Below are 20,021 nucleotides of genomic sequence, written 5' to 3'. Positions count from 1 at the left end.
TTCACTGCCATTGATGGCTACAGACGTCAACGCTTGGCAATGAGTTTCTTTTGGGTTTTTACTAGGGGTGTTAAAAAAAATCGATTCGGCGATATATCGCGATACTACATCGCGCGATTCTCGAATCGATTCAATAATCGGCAGAATCGTTTTTATTTTTTTATTTTTTTTTTATTTTTTAAGGATTCACACCTTGAGCATGGAAGAATGTTATATGAACGGGAACATTAAGCCTTAATATTTTATTTTAATGCTGTTCAAACATGAAACAGATTACAACCTCTATAAGACTGAAATTTCAGATAAATAAATAATACATTTTCATATAAATCTTGTACTCTACAAGCTTACTGATTAGTATTTTCTAAATTTGAATGAAAAAAAATCGCAACAATCGACTTATAAATTCGTATCGGGATTAATCGGTATCGAATCGAATCGTGACCTGTGAATCGTGATACGAATCGAATCGTCAGGTACTAGGCAATTCACACCCCTAGTTTTTACTGTGTGGTATATATACCAGGAACATAGGAAGTGTCAATTAACTATATTGCAGAAAAAAAATATGCCGGGCAGCACGAAGCTCTACTGGAAGAGAGGCAGTGTAAGCCAACATTTGTGCAGTCAAGTTTGCATTTGTCAAAAAAGTACGGTAGCAGCCAGCCAGTTTGTGGCATCATGCTTTGTACATCGCAGGCAAGTGTTTTGTTTTGTTTTGTTTTGTTTTCCCCCTGCGATCGTTTAGGCAGTGGTTATTTTTGCCGCAACCCTCCTGCGAGCGTTATTTTGCCGTGATTGTCTCTCATTGGTTAATCAGAGGAGCGAGAAAGAAAATGCTGTGATTGCTTGTAGACATTACTAGTGGCAGTATGAAAAACAAATGTGCATGTTTGCGCCACTGTGCGACAGCAACGCACACGCCGTCTCATTGGGAGTACGTTAGCTTAGCAGTCGGTTGGCGTCACAAACTCACGTGAACTAGATGACTAATTACTGGTCACGTTAAAATAAACACCGCAGATTGTTTATCTTGACCAAGCAATACTGGACTGCGACCTCTTGTAACCAGGCAGCCTCCACACGATGAAGCTTTATGTAGCAACGAATGACGCGCGTGCGTCCAAATGGACATGAAGACGTATAATGTTACGCATTACGTCATCACCTCAATTTCGCAATATTTCAAATTCTTGTCACCCCAAAAAAATACACTGGTAATATCGTAGAAGGTATGACGTGGAACACCCCTACCAATCACAAAAGATTAGTGTCACCATAAACAATTAACTTGAAATTTTCGGAACGAATCAGGGCCAGTAATGTTGATGAGAAACGTCTTGGGTCAGACACCGATCCACTGCCATCCATCCATCTTCTATACTATTAATCCTGTCCAGGGTCAAAAGGAAACTGGAGCTCATATGACCTTGGACAAAACACCAGGACTGGATTCATCACCTTGTCAAACACACAACCCATTTGTAGCCCTCAAAGTTCCGTTGTAATCACTTTTATTTGTGTTAGCATGAGCAAAGCGTTTCACGCAAGCCCAACCCTTAAATTCCGCTCGTCCTAATGTGTATCTGTCTTTAGGATGGAGCCCGTATTTCTCCGTGCACTCATTGCTCGCTAACCAACTGTGCCAATCAGTCATCCGTTGATGTGACATGTTGCACTTCGTCACAGTAGTCGTCTTTTGTCGCATTACAATAAGCCCTCTTTTGTTGCTGCTGCCTTTTCCACGATGGCCATTTGGAGAACAATGCACGACTATTTCCTTTTCTGTTCTATTTTTGGTTTATGCTGTGATACAGTTGGTAAAGAGAGTTTAATCAGTGAAAAGTAGTCAAGTGCGTTCATTATCAATGGAAGTGTCGTTATATTTATTGCCATTCCCCGTCGCATCTGCGACACCGACTCCAAACGAAGGATTATGTTCCACATGCTGTATGCTAGCCAAAGATAGCTTGCTAATTAATCAATCATGCATCCCTAAAGTGGTTTTCGCACATGAGCTTTGATGAAGTTAGAATTTAGGCAGACTAAACTCTACGTTGGCAACGGGGGTGTTAAAATTCAAATGATCGTATTTCTTATCTGGACCAGCCACGGACTGTAAAACACATATCTCGGATGGCTCAAAACTCGGTCAGTCCGGTTTAACTCAGGTAGGACTGATCTTGTTGGCACTGTTGTTAATATTTCTCCTATTTTCTAATGGGACAGACGTTTGCATGCTCATATTTGGAAGTACTGACGTAGCAGCATACCAGGATGTAAACAGAGATTTTCCTCGCTGGTTTAGATGAAAAGTAGACTACAACTCGAGATCTCTGCTGTACATATCACATTGTTGCAAAAGAAAGATGCTGTTGTCGAATAGAAAAAGTACAATACATCACGGGAGACGTTTTTCTGCCAGGTCGCGCCTCCCAATAACATTCCATTCTGTGGCGCCGTCCTTCACCACACGTGCAATGAATGGGTCCATTGACGGCGCGTTACGCCCTGTTAGGTGCAGCGTGAAAAGGGCTTAAGAGTGAATGGTTGGTTTCGTACACTAGATGTGCCCTGGTGACCTCAGCTCTCACCAAAATTTATGAATGGATTTCATGTTTCTGCACTGATTCTCCAATTTAATTGGAATGAAAATAACAAGTGGCAGATGTCGGATTCATATCTGTTTTTTTTATGTTACTACTCCTGTCCCGAAAGTAGCAGACTTGGGACTACTGATTTTATTTCCGAGCCCTCGAGTCCAGTCAAAGTTTCTCTCAGCTCGCCTTTGAATTTAATTGGCTGCCCTCTGGGGAGTCATAGACTGGCAATTGATTTCTTTCCCCTCAGCTCTTGCTAATGGAGTGCTGCTAGATTATGCCGCCATTATTATTATTATTATTATTATTATTATCATTATTATTATTGCTCAATCAACACAAATATTGTTTCACCCTGGAGGAGTATGGAACGTCATCATGGTGCCTGACAACAGGCCTTACCAAACCAAAGAGTTACCATCAGTTCCTCGGAGGATTGTGGTGTTATGTGATTGAATCTTGATGGCTGCCAGTGTAAGTGTTAACCATATAATGATAATTATGAGCATGATGATGATGATGAAAAATTAGCTAAGCGGGAGGAGCCAATTTTCTATTGCATGAGTTACTTTGCTCCGTTTTTAAACTGATTTTATTGTGTACATTTAAAAAAAAATGATACTGTCACTAATTGTTTTTTTTTTTTCAGTTTAGATTTTAATATTGTGATACAAGTTATGTAAAAAAATCGTTTATTACAGCTAGTGGTTTATTTTAATTGTAAAATACTCCCATTAAAAAGCCATCGAATTATGACAGCAAAGTGATTAGGCACTCTCCATCCATCCATCCATCCATCCATCCATCCATCCATCCATCCATCCATCCATCCATCCATCCATCCATCCATCCATCCATCCATCCATCCATCCATCCATCCATCCATCCATCTCCTCACGAGGGTCGACATAAATAATTTGGTGATTTAAATACAAAGTATAATGAAACTAGGGCTGCCCCAAACGAATATTTTTCCAACTGATTAGTGACTACTAACTGATAGTAGTCAAGATTCGTCAACTAATCGGATGATATGTAAATCGCGGTATATCGCACCAGCAAACAGCTGCCGGTATTTAACCATCTTTAGCTTGCATCTTGAATTATTTATGGTACTCTATGTGCAAATTAAAAATAAACAATTAAGATTATAGTCCATTCAACTTTTCTTAAACTTTGCTGGTTGTACTATCATTCTTTACATGTTTATAAATGATGGTGCACCTTTAAAGTCAAGGTGATACTGTGGCCTTAACCGTTTTTTGTTTTGTTTTTTTTAGCTTTAAATGTTTAGTGTATTTTAAAATGGAACCAAAATCTATACACTATACGTAGTTGCACTATGCAACGTTAATATGGAGTGCCACAATAATTATGTCATGGCAATGGAAAGTTTGATTAGCTTCTTTTGTTGAATACATTTGATATATAGGAGTTCTGACAAAAGATGTTCATCCAGTATCTCTGTTCATAGCTTTTACTTTTGATGCGTTTGCTTGGAGCCTTTGCTCAGGTCAAATGAGTCGACAACATTGCATCCAACATAAATGAGAGTCTATGAATATTCATCAGTGCGACTTTGCACCGTGACTTGTACCTTTGTTGAAGTGTGTGTGAGGCCAATTCGGGCCAATTGACCTTCACGGTAGCAGATACCCTCTTGTCGAGTTTTTTTTTCAGCTCCGGTTAGTGGTCCGTCCCCACCTGTGCTGTCATCTTGAAATTTGGCCACTTGGCTTTGAAGTGATTGTCAGTGGAAGGGTATCTGCAATTGATTTCTAAAGCACATCATAGGTACGCCAAATGGAAACATTATTTGTGGCTACAACTTAATGAATTTTGAAATAGATTTACCCGAGGCACCGTCTAAATTTATTGCGTCATTCCCTTCTCATTGAAAGTTGTGTGACTCAGCCGTTTTTATTTTGGCCTGACAAACACTGCCAGTAGCCTATTATCAGGCCAAATTTTCTTGGCACTCTTCCCTCCAATATACAGAAAAGAAGAATGTTGCTAACTTAACAACATTTTTACTACGGTAGTATCTTTTTTTTTTTTTTTTTTTTTTCTTGGGGGAGAGGGGAATAGGGATGTAACGATATCCAAACATCACGATATGATATTATCACGATATGAAGGTCACGGTATGATAATTATCACGATATTGTGGGGGCGTTGGCGATATTAAAAAAAGATCACAATATTGTAAAAAAAAAAAGAAAAAGAGGTCATAATAAAAAAGGCACAATATTGTGCTTTTGTACATAACAGCAATGCATTTAAACAACCGACAAACTCTAATAACAATATTGAGACACTTATTTGGTAATACAAGCACACATTGATCGCTTCAAAACCAAATTAGGTTCCCCTTCATCTGACAATTAGCATAGATTTTAAACATAGAAGGCCAAAACATCTAATGAAAATTAAATTACACTAATAAACTAACCACCAGAGGGTGCTTGAACTGCACAAAGGGAAATCAACCTGACTTTTAACAGATGTGTTCCTTTTAAATATTGTAAACAAGACGACGACTATATTGTGGCAGCTTTAATATCACGATATCACGATATTTCTCTTATCATGACATCCCTAGAGGGGAAAAGTTGCTAGACGACTTGGAAAGGTCGCTAAATATAGCGAAAACATCGCAGGCAAATGTCGTCGCACTTGCTTGCTATCTTGTTTGTAGTACCGTCCACACGTGCACATAAAATACAAGCACAACTTTCAAAAACAAAAGAGCCACACATTACGTTTTATGTCGTGCTGACTGTAAGGACCGGTCAGAGACTGTGGGCGGACCGTCGTGTCGTCTATAGTAGCTTAGCTGACACAGCCTTTGAAGCAACCAAAGTTAAAGGATGCTCCTGCTAGAGGAAGGATGAGTCCAACCAGCAATTTTCCAGCTGTGAGACGCCCACATCCTCTCCGCTTCATTTTCTGTATTGGTTAATATGCACCCTGCTAGTTTTGTTTAACGCTACTCCATCTTCAGCTTTAAACGTTGTGGCAACGGAGAGCCTCACTTGTGCTTCTCTGCTCTTGTCACAACTACATGTTTACGCAAAACACCACCAATAAGAGCACTCGGACAGTTCATACCTCCACCAAGTTTTGGCAAAATCACATTTGGCACCTGAAAGTCATATTTTTCTTTCTCAAAACACTCCATTTTTACTCACAGGATTAATTAATTTCATCCCACACAAAATTCTTAATAAAGCTAATTAAAAGGCATCAACTTTGGTGAAGATGGGTCTATTTAAACACAGCTGTGAAGTGGCCTAACTTTACGTTTCCGTGGCAACACACCCATGAAGCTCAAGGGACGATTACATCAGTCTTATGTGATACTTGTAAGGATGACTCGCTTCTCGAGTTGCACCAGTCGCTGAATTTTTTTTCATGTTCTGGCATATGCACAACTGCCTAACCGCTCCTCACATTGGCTTCGTCTCGAGCTGAAACCCGAGTACTTGACTTGAGATGCCTGCCAGAGTGCCAAGTTGTTTAGTAAAGATCCGTTGTTTAAAAGTTGTCTCTCCAACTCTTAGTGTACATTTGCAGTCTTGCATGCCAGCTGTATCGTAGCAACTGACTTTCTGCCTGCTTTTTGGCGTTTGGGTGTCAATGCTGAGAATCTTGCAATGGAATTTGTGCATTTTTTTTTTTTTTTTAAATAATCTCTTTTAAATTGTGTGCCAAATATAGCTACAAAAGTTGTGGGAAGAAGCCGGATAAATTCTTCTCAGCTTCAGTGGGATGTTACCACAACAAAAGATTATCACCCTGGATAATCTAGTAGTGAAAAGCATCTGCATGATTCTAACACTAATATTTTAAGCTTGTATTAAGCTTTCAATTAAAAAAAATATTTAGAAAAATTTTTTTTTGTTACGGAATCATATTGCATTCACTTGAAAAAAAAATCTCCTTTTTTTCTGACTATTTTTTCTTTGTAGCTTTGTTTTTTTGAGTATTTTTTAAAATTATTTTTCTGTTATTCTCAGTATTTTTTTCTGTTTTATTGAATATTTTTTCTGTCATAAATATATATTAAAAAAAATATTCATAAAAACAAGAGAAAAAATATTTAAAAAAAAAACAAACAAAGAAAATTATTCCAAAAAACAGAAAAAAAATTATTCCAAAAAACAAGAGCACAAACTTCTGCTTTTTCGAGCATTTTTTTACGTTTTGTTTTGTTTTACCTCTGAACTCCAAGTGACTTGTTGCAGACCACTGACCTGTATATATGACTTGATAGCCGATAACCCATACACGCCAGTGTAAGCCGTTGAAGTCACTGGGCGGCCATCTTGTTGCTCCCACCTCGCGAGCAGACTACTGTATATAAACTGTACGGCAGACAGTTAGTATAGGGCCAGAGTCGTGGTGGGGGGATTTGTGCTGGGGTGGTCACTATTTTTTAACAAGGGGGAAAAACAAAACAAAACAACACAACCCCCCCACCCCACCTCCAGCCTAATACTAACTGCCTACGAGCTGTATATTTCTCACCTGTTCGTATACCGTATAGTTTATACAGTAGTCTGCTCGTGAGGTGGTGGTAACAAGATGGCCGCCCAGTGATTTCAACGGCTATCAACTATCAGCAGGTCAGTTGTCTGCAACAGGTCACTTGGAGTTCAGATTAAAAAAAATACTCAGAAAAATGGAAGTTGGTGCTCTGTTTTTTGGAAAAAAAAAATTGTTTCTCCTGTTTTTCTGATTAATTTTTCCTCCTGTTTTTCTGAATATTTCTTTCCCTGTTTTTTTTTTTTAATTTTTTGATGACAGAAAAAAATATTAAGTAAAACAGAAAAAATATTTAAAATAAAAATACTCAAAAAAACAAAGCTCCTCCCCCCAAAAAAATTAGTCAGAAAAACAGGAGTTTTTTTTTTTGTTTTCCAAGTGAATGCAATACGCTTCTGCATTTTGTGTTTGTTTTGTGGAAATGTATATTTGAGCTTTATCAATGTTTTTTTGTAGTTTTTTTTGTGGGGTTAAAAAAATATATGTATTTATATTTTCCAATGTATTTGAATGGGTGGCAATTTTCTGCGGGTTTTCATTATTCGCAGGCTTGCCCGGTCCCTATCCTTTCAAAGATTACTATTATTATTATTATATTATTTTATTATTAAGTTAGATTTAAGTTGTAATATCATCATTCACCACTAGATGACAGCATACCTTATTTGTGCTTGCTGCAGGTCTTATACTGCCCTAAGCCACAATTTGAGTAGGCCTAATAATTTTTACTTTACTTTGTAGATTGAGTTGATTTTTGTGGAAAAAATGCAAAAATTGAATTCTTGGACTTAATGTTTATGTTTCTGTGGCAACACACCCATGAAGCTCAAGGGGAAATGCTGCAAATGCTGGTTAGCAGGTTTGTTTCATCCTTGAATGATACTTTTTACGCAAAAGAGCCCTTTGTACTGAGAAAGTAAATCACAGTTATGTGGATATTTTGTTTAAGAACGATACACTTATTTTGTATGTATCGATGGAAGTGTTGGTCCATATTTAAAATGCCATTTTTGTCACACATCTAGCTCGGGCGTTCATTTGTCTATGGTGGCCCCCTCCATCATTTAAGTTTCCCATCCCTGCTCTAAGCCTTCGTTTGGTCAAACTAGTTTCTTGAAAGGAGGAACACACACACAGACGCACACACTCCCACTGCCTTGACGGAACTGGCTGATTGTTTGGCTATTTATAGCCACCCTGACCGTCGAGCTCGCATGGGATCAGTGGCCCAGCTCATGGAGGAGAACACCTCACTGTCGGTCGGCTTTCACAGTCCACTGCCTGCTTGCTACCTCTTGCAGTCTGCACACTTGATTGTTTGAATATTTTCAAGTTAAACCTCACAACATAGAAAAAAAACGTCAAACTTTTCTTTGCTAGTGAAAAGAGCACGTGTATTGTTGTTCCTTGAAAGAATATTCCGGTTGAACTTGGAAAAACGCGTGTATTTCGAGCCAGACATGTTTTCCCCGTTTAGGTTGGAACCACAGTTGTGCGTCATTTACCTTTCTCTCAGCATTCTTCTCTTTGTACTCATTACGTTAACAAACATTAGCTCTGTTTTTTTTTTTTTTCAATCCCGTGTGGGAGTTGAACATCAATGTGATAGCTCTGTGTGCAAAATGTACACTGTACTTGAAACAATGGAACTTTTTTTTTTTTTTTAATTTTTTTTTAACTTTTGTCATTTTCTCTTTTGGTCGTGCAGTGGTTCACGTAGCCAACTGTGAGTGTGAAGTTAGGTGGTTAGTCCAAGGTGTAGAGCTGGTAAGCGGACACCAAATAAGATGCAGTTAGAAAGTGGAACGTATGCACAGCAACTGCTTCCCATGTCGGCTCTTATCTAAAGCATGTTTTGAATATTCTTCTTTGGGGACATGTGGGTTTAGAATTTGAGGAATGCAAAGAGAATGCATCTGCTGGTTGAAGAATGCACAACTTTGTTCGAGACCTACTCATTTCATTTTGGCAGAGTAAACTGAATTTCTGCCATTATTGTTTTTGAAGTGAAGTACAGAAGTTGTCGTTAAGCTCGTAAAAACTCGAGTTTGGCCGATGGACATCTGTCATGATGGCCATTTTGATTTACGTTGGGATTTGTAGCCATTTTTTGTGGCCTTTTTTAGGGGTCATATTTTAAAAAACTCATCCTACAAAATTTATCCGACCGTCTTCAAAGTTGGTGTGTTTCATCTTAAGATGTTTAAGATGCAAAGTTATCGAGCGTTTTTTATTTTGTCGCACGCCGTTGACATAGCATGGCCCAAAGTAAAATGCTGCTTTTTTTTTTTGTCTAAACGTGCGAAAACTCATGAAACTTTGCACGCACATCAGACGTCATAAACATGAATATTTTAGAGATTTCTTGTGCAATTTGCAATAAATGGCTCAATAGCGCCCTCTAGACATTTTTATGAAGCTTTTGCGATTGTGTGATTCAGCTAGATTTGTAAAAATTGGGATACCTATCGGACCAATACAGGCCTTGTTTTAAGGTTTTAGGTTCTCACGGAGTCTGCCGATACTAGTCATTGAGTAAAAATTGTGTCAATTGCTTTAATATTTTATTTGTTTTGGAATAAAGGTATCCCAAAATTATACCTTATTTTATGGACAGGGGACAATTTCCCCCCCTAATATTTGCCTCTACAATGCTAATGTTGCCTAAAGGATATTGTTTTCGTTGAAAACCAAATCACAGCCGGCCTCCCTGTAATGTGGAGGCAGTGCTTGGACATCTGCCCATGTCATTGAGGGCAACAGCTGAAGGAAATGGCTGGAACCTCTCGTGCATTTGTGCTCACTAGTGGAGGAGCGAGGATCAATGAGGCCGAAACAAGAAGGGGTTTTATACCACCGGACGTCTGAATGTATCCCCAAGTTGTGCAGGCGCATGTGTCCGTACACGAGCGTGTGAATGGCAGCTTGAGATCGAGAGGCACGCTGCACTTTGCAGCTATTTTTGTCCGCATGTTCCCATTTGACACTGGGGTGTCGCCCGACCCCCCCCCCCCCCCCCCCCCCCCCCCCCTGTTGCACAATTGGAAACTTTCATGCATAGTTGCAGGTTCAAGGTCATCTTCATGTTCTCTTAACTCTTGTTGTTTCAGGAGCTTACCTGTTAGTAGTTCACTTTCTGCACTAATATAAAGGGCTTGCTTTATTTGAATTGAGGCAAAAATAATACATTTGCAGTGATCAGATGATCATACTTTCTTACATTTCTCTCATTAAGAATCATGATGTCATGAATGGCTTTGTCCCAAACGAGTTGGGGCGACGGACGAGCAAATGGCCCAAAATAGGAACAAATTTTAAAATTTTGTTCTCCACATAAGAAAAAGAGGAATTTTCCAAAAATCTTTTCACCCACATAGCCATTTTTACAACACTTGGTTGATGCAAATTCGGGACCTTTTTTTGACGCCAGAGAAAAATCTGCCAACACTGATTCCGATATTTGGCAGAAATAAATTCCTTACTAAGTCCCTGCTCTCTTTTTTTGTAACTCCTCACCTAACCATAAAAAGCCTCGCCGAGGGAGGAGAGCGATGCACTGCGGGTGAAGCAGAGTGGGAAGAAGTTAAAAATGACAAGTGGGCATGGGAGAATTTAGGTGAAGTGTGGAGAAGCACAGATGCCTGGAGCATTCTGTTCCTCACACATAACTCTCTATATAGTTATATGGACACAAACACACACACGCTGTATTGAATCAGTAATGAGCTTCAGGAAGCTGGCTTATCTCTCTCCCACTTGCACCGGCTCCGACTTCCTCCTCCCACTCCCTCTGCCAGTCAGTATATCAGGCTAAAAGTTGCACAGCATTGTCCCGCCTCTGCCAGGAGGAACTGCCTGAGAGCTTATTGCCCTTAAACGTTAATCGCTGACTGCATGGCGCCTGCTACCCATCAAAACATAATGTATGCTGTCTAGCTCCTCCCCTTTGTATCTCCATGATACATACGCATGATGGATGTGCTAAGGCAGGTATAGAGAGGATGAGATGAATGCAAGAAAGATCTCCTGTTGCTGTAATACAATACTGTACTGGGTCAATATAGGCTTGTTACTTTTTTCAACCTCAGTGGGACAAAACATAAAACAAAAATGTAAAAGAGTTTGTGGGGACTTCTATCTCTTAATAAAAAGTAGTTTTATAGGTGTGATTTTTAACTAATTTAGCATTTTAAGTTACTCATTTTGTAAAGTTAGCAAAGCTATTGGCCATTTAACATAGGCTGTTTCTCAGTATGGAGAACGCAGAGTACGGTCTCGTGAACTCACCACGTACGCCGGTCTGCCCAAGAATGTTTGCAAGAATGTTCCTCCCAAGAAGTCGAGTCTCTTTTTAAATCAGAACAATTTTGTACTTTTTCACTTCACCCTTACTCTGATGTGTTTCTGTATCCAACCGATGCATCCTTGGTTTAAGCTAGCTGACACGAACATCCGGACATTCCGTGTGTTGTTGGTTTAGTCATACTTTCAATTGGAACTGTACTTGGATTATGACTGATGACGTTTCATGACATCACAAGGACGGAAGAACGGACAAGAACACCAATTGAGAAACATCTATTGTTTTATAAGGCCAAGTTTAGCAAGTTTAGCTAGCTCTTGGTCCTAACCACATGTGGTGTTTTTTTTTTTTTCAATTTAAAAAAGAAGAAACTAGTTTTTAACACCGAAGTAAAGCATTTGAATCAGTGCTTCGTCTGTTTTGCTTAAATATCTGTATTTCTACTTAAGTACAGATTACTTTTGCTAACTCTCTTCCCAACAATTTGCGAGGGTTGTTTCACGCATTTCAGGAGACAGAATGAATCAACAAAGGTTGAAAGGGTAAAGCATTATAAATTATATCATTCAATGAGAAACTAAGATCAGTTTAGCCTGTTTATGGTCACAGAGAAGCTTAGCACTTTAAGTTGATTTAAGACAAGCGACAGACTGCACCCTGAAGTTATTGCCAGGCTGTCCCAGGGTGAGTTGGCAGCTGAGGCCAGGCCAGCTATTTAAACCACAAACAATTCCCCTCTGAATATACAGTACACCTGACAAACATGGCATGTAGTCAGAGAGAGCTATGAAGGGATGTCACAGATTTTGTGCTTTGAGCATTTGTTGATCCGGAGTAAGCAATCACTACAGGGGATCCTCAGCTTATGGCCGTCCTGACATATGAGATTACAAACAGCGAGCAATAAAGTAGTTTGCGCAGCACTTTAAGAATATGTCAACAGCTCAGTTACTGCTGCACTGATTTTCATTTGACTGTCTTTATATTTATTGCCTACAAGTGCTTTTCATACCAATATTTACTGTTAACATTGCAAGTGATTAGGGCTGCACGATATTGGAAAAAACATGCGATATGCGATATACTTGCTGAATATAGCGATATCGATATTATTGCGATATTTAACATGTACCTAAAGAAATTACATTTTTATTACCTAATGAAAGAAAAACATTTTTCATGTGGCAAAATAAGCAACCTTGATGTAATCTTAGTTAATTAATTGTAATTATGTCTTGATAATTTTCAATTATTGAATGGCGATGCACATTTTAGTTAGCATATGACTGGTCAAATTCATATAAAAAGCATAAAATTCCATATAAAACTTATTGCATGCCTTTGCGATATGCATATTGCAAGGGCCAATATCGCGATATCGATATTTTTTCGATATATTGTGCAGCCCTACTTTGATGATTACCTTGTGAGTCTTTTCTCCAAAGAGTTACTGTATGATTCCTCAGTCAGAACTTATCCTTATTTCTTGATACCCTATTATTTGATACAGACTGCAATGGAGCTTGACACTGCTGTCTATTAGGTGGTCGATAGAGAATAATCACAGAACAGGGCAAAACTGTCTTTTTTTCAGATGACACTGATTCACTGTAGCTGAGAACTCCGCAATCACTACAAAACAATTTTCTAAATTTGACCCAACTTCAAATTCCTGCTTGTTTGCTCTTCAGGTTTGTTGAGTTTTGAATAGGGCAGCCATTGAATGGATCGCCCAACCCCATTACCCAACAAATACCAATGCAAAGCTAGACAATGAGTATGGACATCAAGGCCCCTGCTCTGCTGCTCTCCATACTTCCACTCAGATTAGACGTTGGTCTGTCTGTGAAATAAAGATTTCTCTCTTTCCGTGTTCCCATTTTTGAACGCCTTACAAACCTCCCCGCGGCGCCACTGTTCAAGCTTTCCATCTGAAACAGTGCGAGCATCGAACCCCAGGGTCTGTTTTCAGGGTGGATCAATAATGGAAAAAGGGATCCATGTATTATGAATGAAGAAACATTGTACCCTGGCGCAGAAGCTTGCAAAATGTGTATTCACGAACGTACAAGACAACTGTGCTGATGGACGCACTCCAACGCCTTTCATGTTGCCTTTTAACAAAACCTGCGCGTGTTATAACTATTGTGTTTGTTGCCGTGTTTGATGCAATCCGAGTGAAATGTCATCGCAATGAATCCCCAATTGGTCTTGTGAGTTACTGTGACACCTGCAGCTGATGAAACAACCACAGAACAGAGGGGGAAGATGAAGTAGGATTTTATGAATCGGTTTAAACTATAAACTTGCAAACAATTGTCTCAACAATTACACATTAACTTGTTTCACTGAAAGAAAAACAGACACACATAATAACAAGAGAACCTGCGGATGCCGACTAAAGTTCAAATAACAAAAAAGCTAACTAAAGCTCAACGATTACATATGTACCTCAAAGTACATTTGTTCACGTGGTACCTACAACGTATTGGTACTAAGTAGTGGTTTTCAACTGTTGTCACTCTGGGATGCACATCTTCCTACTGTTGCAAAGTCACTACCGTTTTTGTTGAAGTTAGTGTTTTACCGCCAAAAACGTTTAATGACGTATGCTAAAATCCTAATGAATGCCGCCATAGACGGTAATTGACGTCAACTGCGTGTTTTTTTTTTTTTTTAAATCAATGTGCAGTGCAATGTCTTGTGGAGCGCTGCCTGGTCAATGGAGTTCTGAAATCAAAAACACCCACTAACTATGGCCAGCAGATGGCAGCATTATATCTCTTTTCAATGGGCTCACGGTGTATGAAATTACAATGAAACATGACGAATCTGATGAAATAGAATGCTTTCAAGGATGACGTGAATGATCAAAGCCTTTGTCACATTAAATGTAATTCACAGAGCGTCACTAAACAAAAAATATTATTGTCAAAGTCAGAAAATGTATCTTTTCACAAAAAAAGCTCGTTTTCTCCTTTTTCTATTTTCACTTATGTCATTCAAATTACCTATTTTCAAATGGCGATTAACTAAAGAACGGACGGAATAAGGTAGAAATATACTTTTTTTTTTTTTCTTCATGAAAGAATGGAATCCAATCTTTCATATGGTATCCACCCCATTTATGTAGTCATAGTGCACAATATTCTGTTTGCCTTGAAAGATGAGTGAAAATGCTCAAAATCGGCTGGCACTGTCGGGGTTGTTTTTTTTGGATAACGTTTGGCAGTCAAAGAGTTAATAAGAACAAGAATTCATTTTTTTGTATTTTTTTGTATTTTTTTTACTTTTACTTTACCTAATATTGGGGTGCTGACGAGCGAAAATAGACCGCTGCTTCATGAGATCACAAAATTCCCGATGCGTTATGGTCATCTTTTTTACTATCCAACCGGTGAGGAAACACTGGCAACAGTGTGAACTTGCATGAGATTTCAGTAAACATTGGACCCTCACTATATACACACTGGCCGGCACATGGATAATGAAAATCCAACTACAATTGGCATCCATTGTAGAAATGCTTGGGAGAGAGAACAAAAATGGAACCCCAAAAAATTCTGTTTTGGACGAAAAATGGGGGTTGGTTTGCCTCATTTTCGTCCCACTTCTGTGTGATTGTTGATGAATCAGAATTCATTGTAAATGACAGCACGTGCCTGTGGCGCCCTTACTTGCATAACGTGCGTACGCAGTTTTTGTGCACAGCTAGTAAATGAGGGCCAAAATGAGTTTGTGTGTGAGAGAGAAAAGGAATTATTTAGTCTTTGCAATTTAACAGGAAACATTTTTATGGTAAAAAGATGCGTAGTTACATTTGTGATGGGTTAAAAAAAATCTAAATAAATTGACCAGGTTCATGGGAAAAATTGTGTTCCAGTTTAGCGGTTCCTCTCCATGCCTGAACTTTGGCTCTGCTTTCACTGTACTCCACTGGGCTTGTTACCTTGAACAATACAGTTCTTCCGTCCACCACATGACATGACATTCCTTTCTTGCAGTGCAATATGGCCCGCTACCCAGGGAGGGGCTCTGACTTCACACTCACAAGTTCAAATTCCTCAATATTTGCCTCTTTTTGTCTTCTAAGCCCTTCAGTCCATTTTCAAGGAAACACCCACTTGTGTAAACTGCCCCTGTTTGATTTATTATACAAACGTAGTGGCAGGTCTTTTACTGCTGTGGCAGGCAGAGGGCATGCCCACAAATATGCATGCACTGATCAAATACTTTTTTAGTATTTGACACCGACACCGCTTCTTTTGGCTCTGCGGTGAGGGCGTGTGATCTACCGGCGAATATTCCAGCGAGAGAGTCGGCGGATTTCGCTTGGGCCAACCAGCTGTGAGATCCTCTGGAAAAGAGCAGCTTGTAGTAATCAAAGCGTGAAATGAGTTTCAAAGCTGTGTGTTTGGTAAACACGCTGTGGAGCTCGCAGCAGAGGAGGTTGCTCGAAGGGTCACTTGATGGGATTTGTTTATTACCGAGGCCTGGTTTTATTTTTAGCCCCGAGAGGTGAAGCGGGGTCTATTTTTGGCTGAATGATGGAGGTAGCTGCCAGTCAATATGCACTAACCTCTTATTGACATCCAGCTGCTTATGAATTATATGCAGTAGGTAACAATAGAATGGAAATACTATCTGAAGCTACAGTTTTATAAGACAGATTTGCTTTTTGTGAATACAATAGAGAGCCTTTTAGTTTTAATTCTCTTACTTGATGGCCCTTGTCTTTCTAAATCTTCCTGGTGCCATATAACCCATGACATTAGATAATTACCACCTTTTAAACTCATGAACACAGTATTGACACAGTCGAGGGAAACAACCCTTAATCAATGAATTAATCAATCCTGGTTTGGTCTACGGCAGGTGTCTTCAATTTAAAGTCAAAGTGGTCCAGTAAAAGCAACTGTCTTCAAGCTGACGTATTTGTAGGCTAAATACTACAAACATAGCATATTTCCCCATAACGGGGTAGGCCTATTACTTGCGTATGCGCGCGTGATAAATAAAGACTTAAAAAAAAAGCATTTGGCCTACATTGTACCAATTTGGTCGAAAATTAAATAAAAACATTGTTTATTCGTAACTTGTATGATTTATGTCTGCAGTACACTAATTAGGCTCAACATTTTTTCCCCCATAATGCAACATGGTATTTACTAGCGCATGTGCAAATAATGCCCTGTGGCATTGTGGGAAAAAAGCATTTAGCCTACAAGTACGTTTGAACATATACAATATGTTCAAGTCTACCCGCCGGTCAAGAAAGTTTACTTTACTTCAAGGGGCAGTTCTATGCTTCTGTTTGTGTGAGAGCTATAATACCAAATTAGCACACCTGCTTTCCTATTCTCACCTGAGACCTTGTAACATTAATGAGCCATGTGACACTGGAGAGGGAAAATTACCAACTGTGCTCAATTTGAACATTTTCACTTAGGTGTGTAGCCTACTCACATTTGTTGCAGGGGTTTAGCTATTAACTCATTCAAACCCAAAAACGTATAAATACGTTTTTTAAATACTTTGTCCTTCCCTACCAAAAACGTATCTTTACGTTTTTTTGTTTTTATCTATGCTAGAGCACACAGAAGGCTTTGACACAGCTTCTGACCTGAAGAGGTTGCCTAAAGCAATGACAGTTATGACAAAAAAAAGGCCAGCAGGTGGCACCAGAGTATAAGAGATCAACCAGGGCCATGTTAAAACAAGCTCTTTCCCCAATGTTTTCAACAGGTTTGTGAATTATGATGAAACTTAGCTATATTCTAATGCTAGTTGCTGCAAAATTGAATCACTTTTTTTTTCTTCTTCAGTGTTGTCCCATGAAAAGATATAATTAAATATCTGCAGAACTATGATGGTCTTTTGTGAGATATCCTTCTTGACTATCAACAGGTTTTCAGCATTAACACATTTTCTGCCCACAATCCAAAAATATATATACAGTACATATGTTTGTTTAACGTCGTTTAGATGACTGGAAGGTGTTGCGACATATGGCCCATTCTGCCCCCCAAGCATTTACATTACATTCTCACAAGTCTTATAATAGTGAAACTGTTGCATTGGTCTGTTTGTATGTGGTCCATCTGTCACTTTTACAAAACTAAATGAGAATCTTGAGCCCAAAAGTTTGCCCAACCTTGGCGTATGGTCATGATGATTCCCCTTGTCTTCACTTTCCCATGCGGCTTGAGGACCTGATCTATGCATTTGAGGCTATATCCGTCTCACTGGCTCGCTCTCATGAATCATGCAGGAAACATAGATAATGGATGGCTTTTGTGGTGTCTCTAGCCTTTCACTGCTTACCGGCCAGACAGATCTATTTGCATGACCTATATTTACCAGCGTGCCATTGTGCCGCCAGTGAGTGGCACATCAAACGAGCATGTCGGCTTCTTATCGGATGAGTGTCGACTGATGTTTGCTGTGTCTTACACGTACTTCAGCTAACATTTTAAAGCTCTTGGACAGTTTAGGATTTTAGTCCAAGTGTCAATGTCAACTGGTCAACTGAAACTGTGGTATATTTCATACGTGGGCACACTTAAGAGGTTTAGGATTAATGAAAAAGCTCCACTGACCTTCCCTTGATGGATCCTGTCACTCTGACATATTTTACATTGTATGAGTTAAAGGTTCTTTGGTGGTATTAAATGTCATTAAACAAATGATTAAAAAGATGTATGAGTTTACTGTGCTCTGGGATGTCATTTACAATTACAAAATAATAATAATAATAAATTACTTTTTAGGCTAAATTAGCATGCTAGATGCGGATTAGCCACAAGCTAGCCACAAGGTTTGATTTTTACTGGTTTACTGAGCAGCAAGTTTGGTCCTTTTATTATTCAAAAAATACATACATTTTGAAGTTTTATGTAGAACATGAGCTACACTTATTTCCTTTTTTTTCCAGCCTGTCACTTTTGTAGCATCTTAGCAAGTGAAGCTCAAGTAAAATGTGCAAATCATGCATCTGGTTATATGGTGTTGTCTAACGATGCCATGTTTTGCTTCTTCATGCAGGTAAACTTTGTGGCAGGCCAATTGTTTGCGCTGCTCATGGCCGTGTGGTTCCGTCTCTACCTCCATCCCAGTAAGACCAGTCCCTTCGTCAGACATGTTGTGGCTACTCTACTGGGCTTCTATTTGGCTCTTTTCTGCTTTGGCTGGTGAGTCACTCCTTCTGATGTAAAATACATGCTTGCTTCCTTCTTTCTTTTATTCCTTCCTTCCGTCAAACAAACAATGGAATGTACACAGAACGTCCTCTGATAGTGTTTTCAGGTGAGCTTTTGCTCATTAACAACTTTAGTTCATTGTTGATCAAAGGGTCAATGGGTCCATGTTCTTGTAAATAGATTACAACGCTTCCTTTCTCACTGTTAAAGCAAATAGATCGATCGTGTTGTAGCAGATACCCAATTAGAACTCTGTCACACTTTAATTGACAACAACACTTGGCAGAGAGCCTCAGTGTGCGTACTTGTGTGTTTCTACACTTGGTTATAAAACAGTATTTGCATTAAAATCTATCATGATCAATACAACTGTATCAGCGACTTGAATGACACATGATAGCCTCTTTTACAGTTTTCCCTCACTGAATCCAGGTTCACCGCTATGCTGTGTCATAGATTTAACTGTTAACTTCAATTGGGAGTGTCAAACAGTTTGAACTAAGCACCTTTTGCCTCATATTTCGAGGACTGTGTGTTTTAATAAGTTTACATTTGTCTAAAGTATGTGTGGTATTGGTGTAACTCGGGGGTCTCCAAGTTCGGTCCTCGAGAGCCCCTATCCAGCCGGTTTTCCATGTCTCCCTCCTTCAGCACAGCTGAATCTAATGATCAACTAATCAGCAAGCTTTGCAGAAGCCTGATAACGATCCCGATCATGAATCAGGTGTGTTAGTGGAGAGAAACATGGAAAACAGGCTGGATAGGGGCTCTCGAGGCCCGAACTTGGAGACCCCTGGTGTAACTAAAAAAATGTATGGTCTTTCTATATTGTGGATTTTCATCTATTGTGGGCTGTACATTACCAGTGGCAGAATTCCTTTCCAGATACATCTTGATGTGCACCAAAATGGAATGGGTTTTGTAGAAATTGTTGTTCTTTGCATATCTCTGCCAACACGCAAACAAGCAAGTCCATGTCCACACATTTTCAGCAAAATCGTCATTATTATTTTGTTGTGCTTGCATAAAATAAGACAAACAGAAATCATTACAACAGTTATTTTAACTAGCCGTTTTGGCCAACTCCTTTATTAATACTATTATATATTTTCTTATTATGAAACAAACACAAACCAATGCTATAATATGATATATTTTTACTCTGCATTTTTAATAGAAAAACAGCAGAAGTACATGTACACCAATACTCTGAATTGGTCAGGGAAGAGAGTGAATTCAACAATGTCACAATCATGTAAATCCCAACAACAGGAGGAACTAGTCTGTGAGTGAAACTGACCTTGTGTCCCTAACTTACAATTTGGGTGCTAGTTGATAGGAAGATGAATAAAAAAAAAAAAAGACGACACA

The 20,021-nt window shown here is 39.1% G+C and overlaps 1 protein-coding gene across 1 annotated transcript in view; it reads left to right on the top strand.

Moving 5' to 3' along the window:
- Positions 1-20,021, top strand: part of mboat2a (membrane bound O-acyltransferase domain containing 2a) — a 45,627-nt gene that overhangs the window by 3,154 nt on the left and 22,452 nt on the right. The window contains exon 2 of the mRNA XM_077538913.1: positions 18,496-18,641. Within this exon, the coding sequence (XP_077395039.1) occupies positions 18,496-18,641 (146 nt within the window). The remainder of the gene's footprint in view (positions 1-18,495; positions 18,642-20,021) is intronic.

Source organism: Festucalex cinctus, chromosome 12, assembly GCF_051991245.1.
Source record: "Festucalex cinctus isolate MCC-2025b chromosome 12, RoL_Fcin_1.0, whole genome shotgun sequence".
In the NCBI taxonomy this organism is placed as follows: Eukaryota; Metazoa; Chordata; class Actinopteri; order Syngnathiformes; family Syngnathidae; genus Festucalex; species Festucalex cinctus.
The sequence above is the reverse complement of the archived record's forward strand: the minus strand, read 5'-3'. Positions and strand labels throughout refer to the sequence as shown.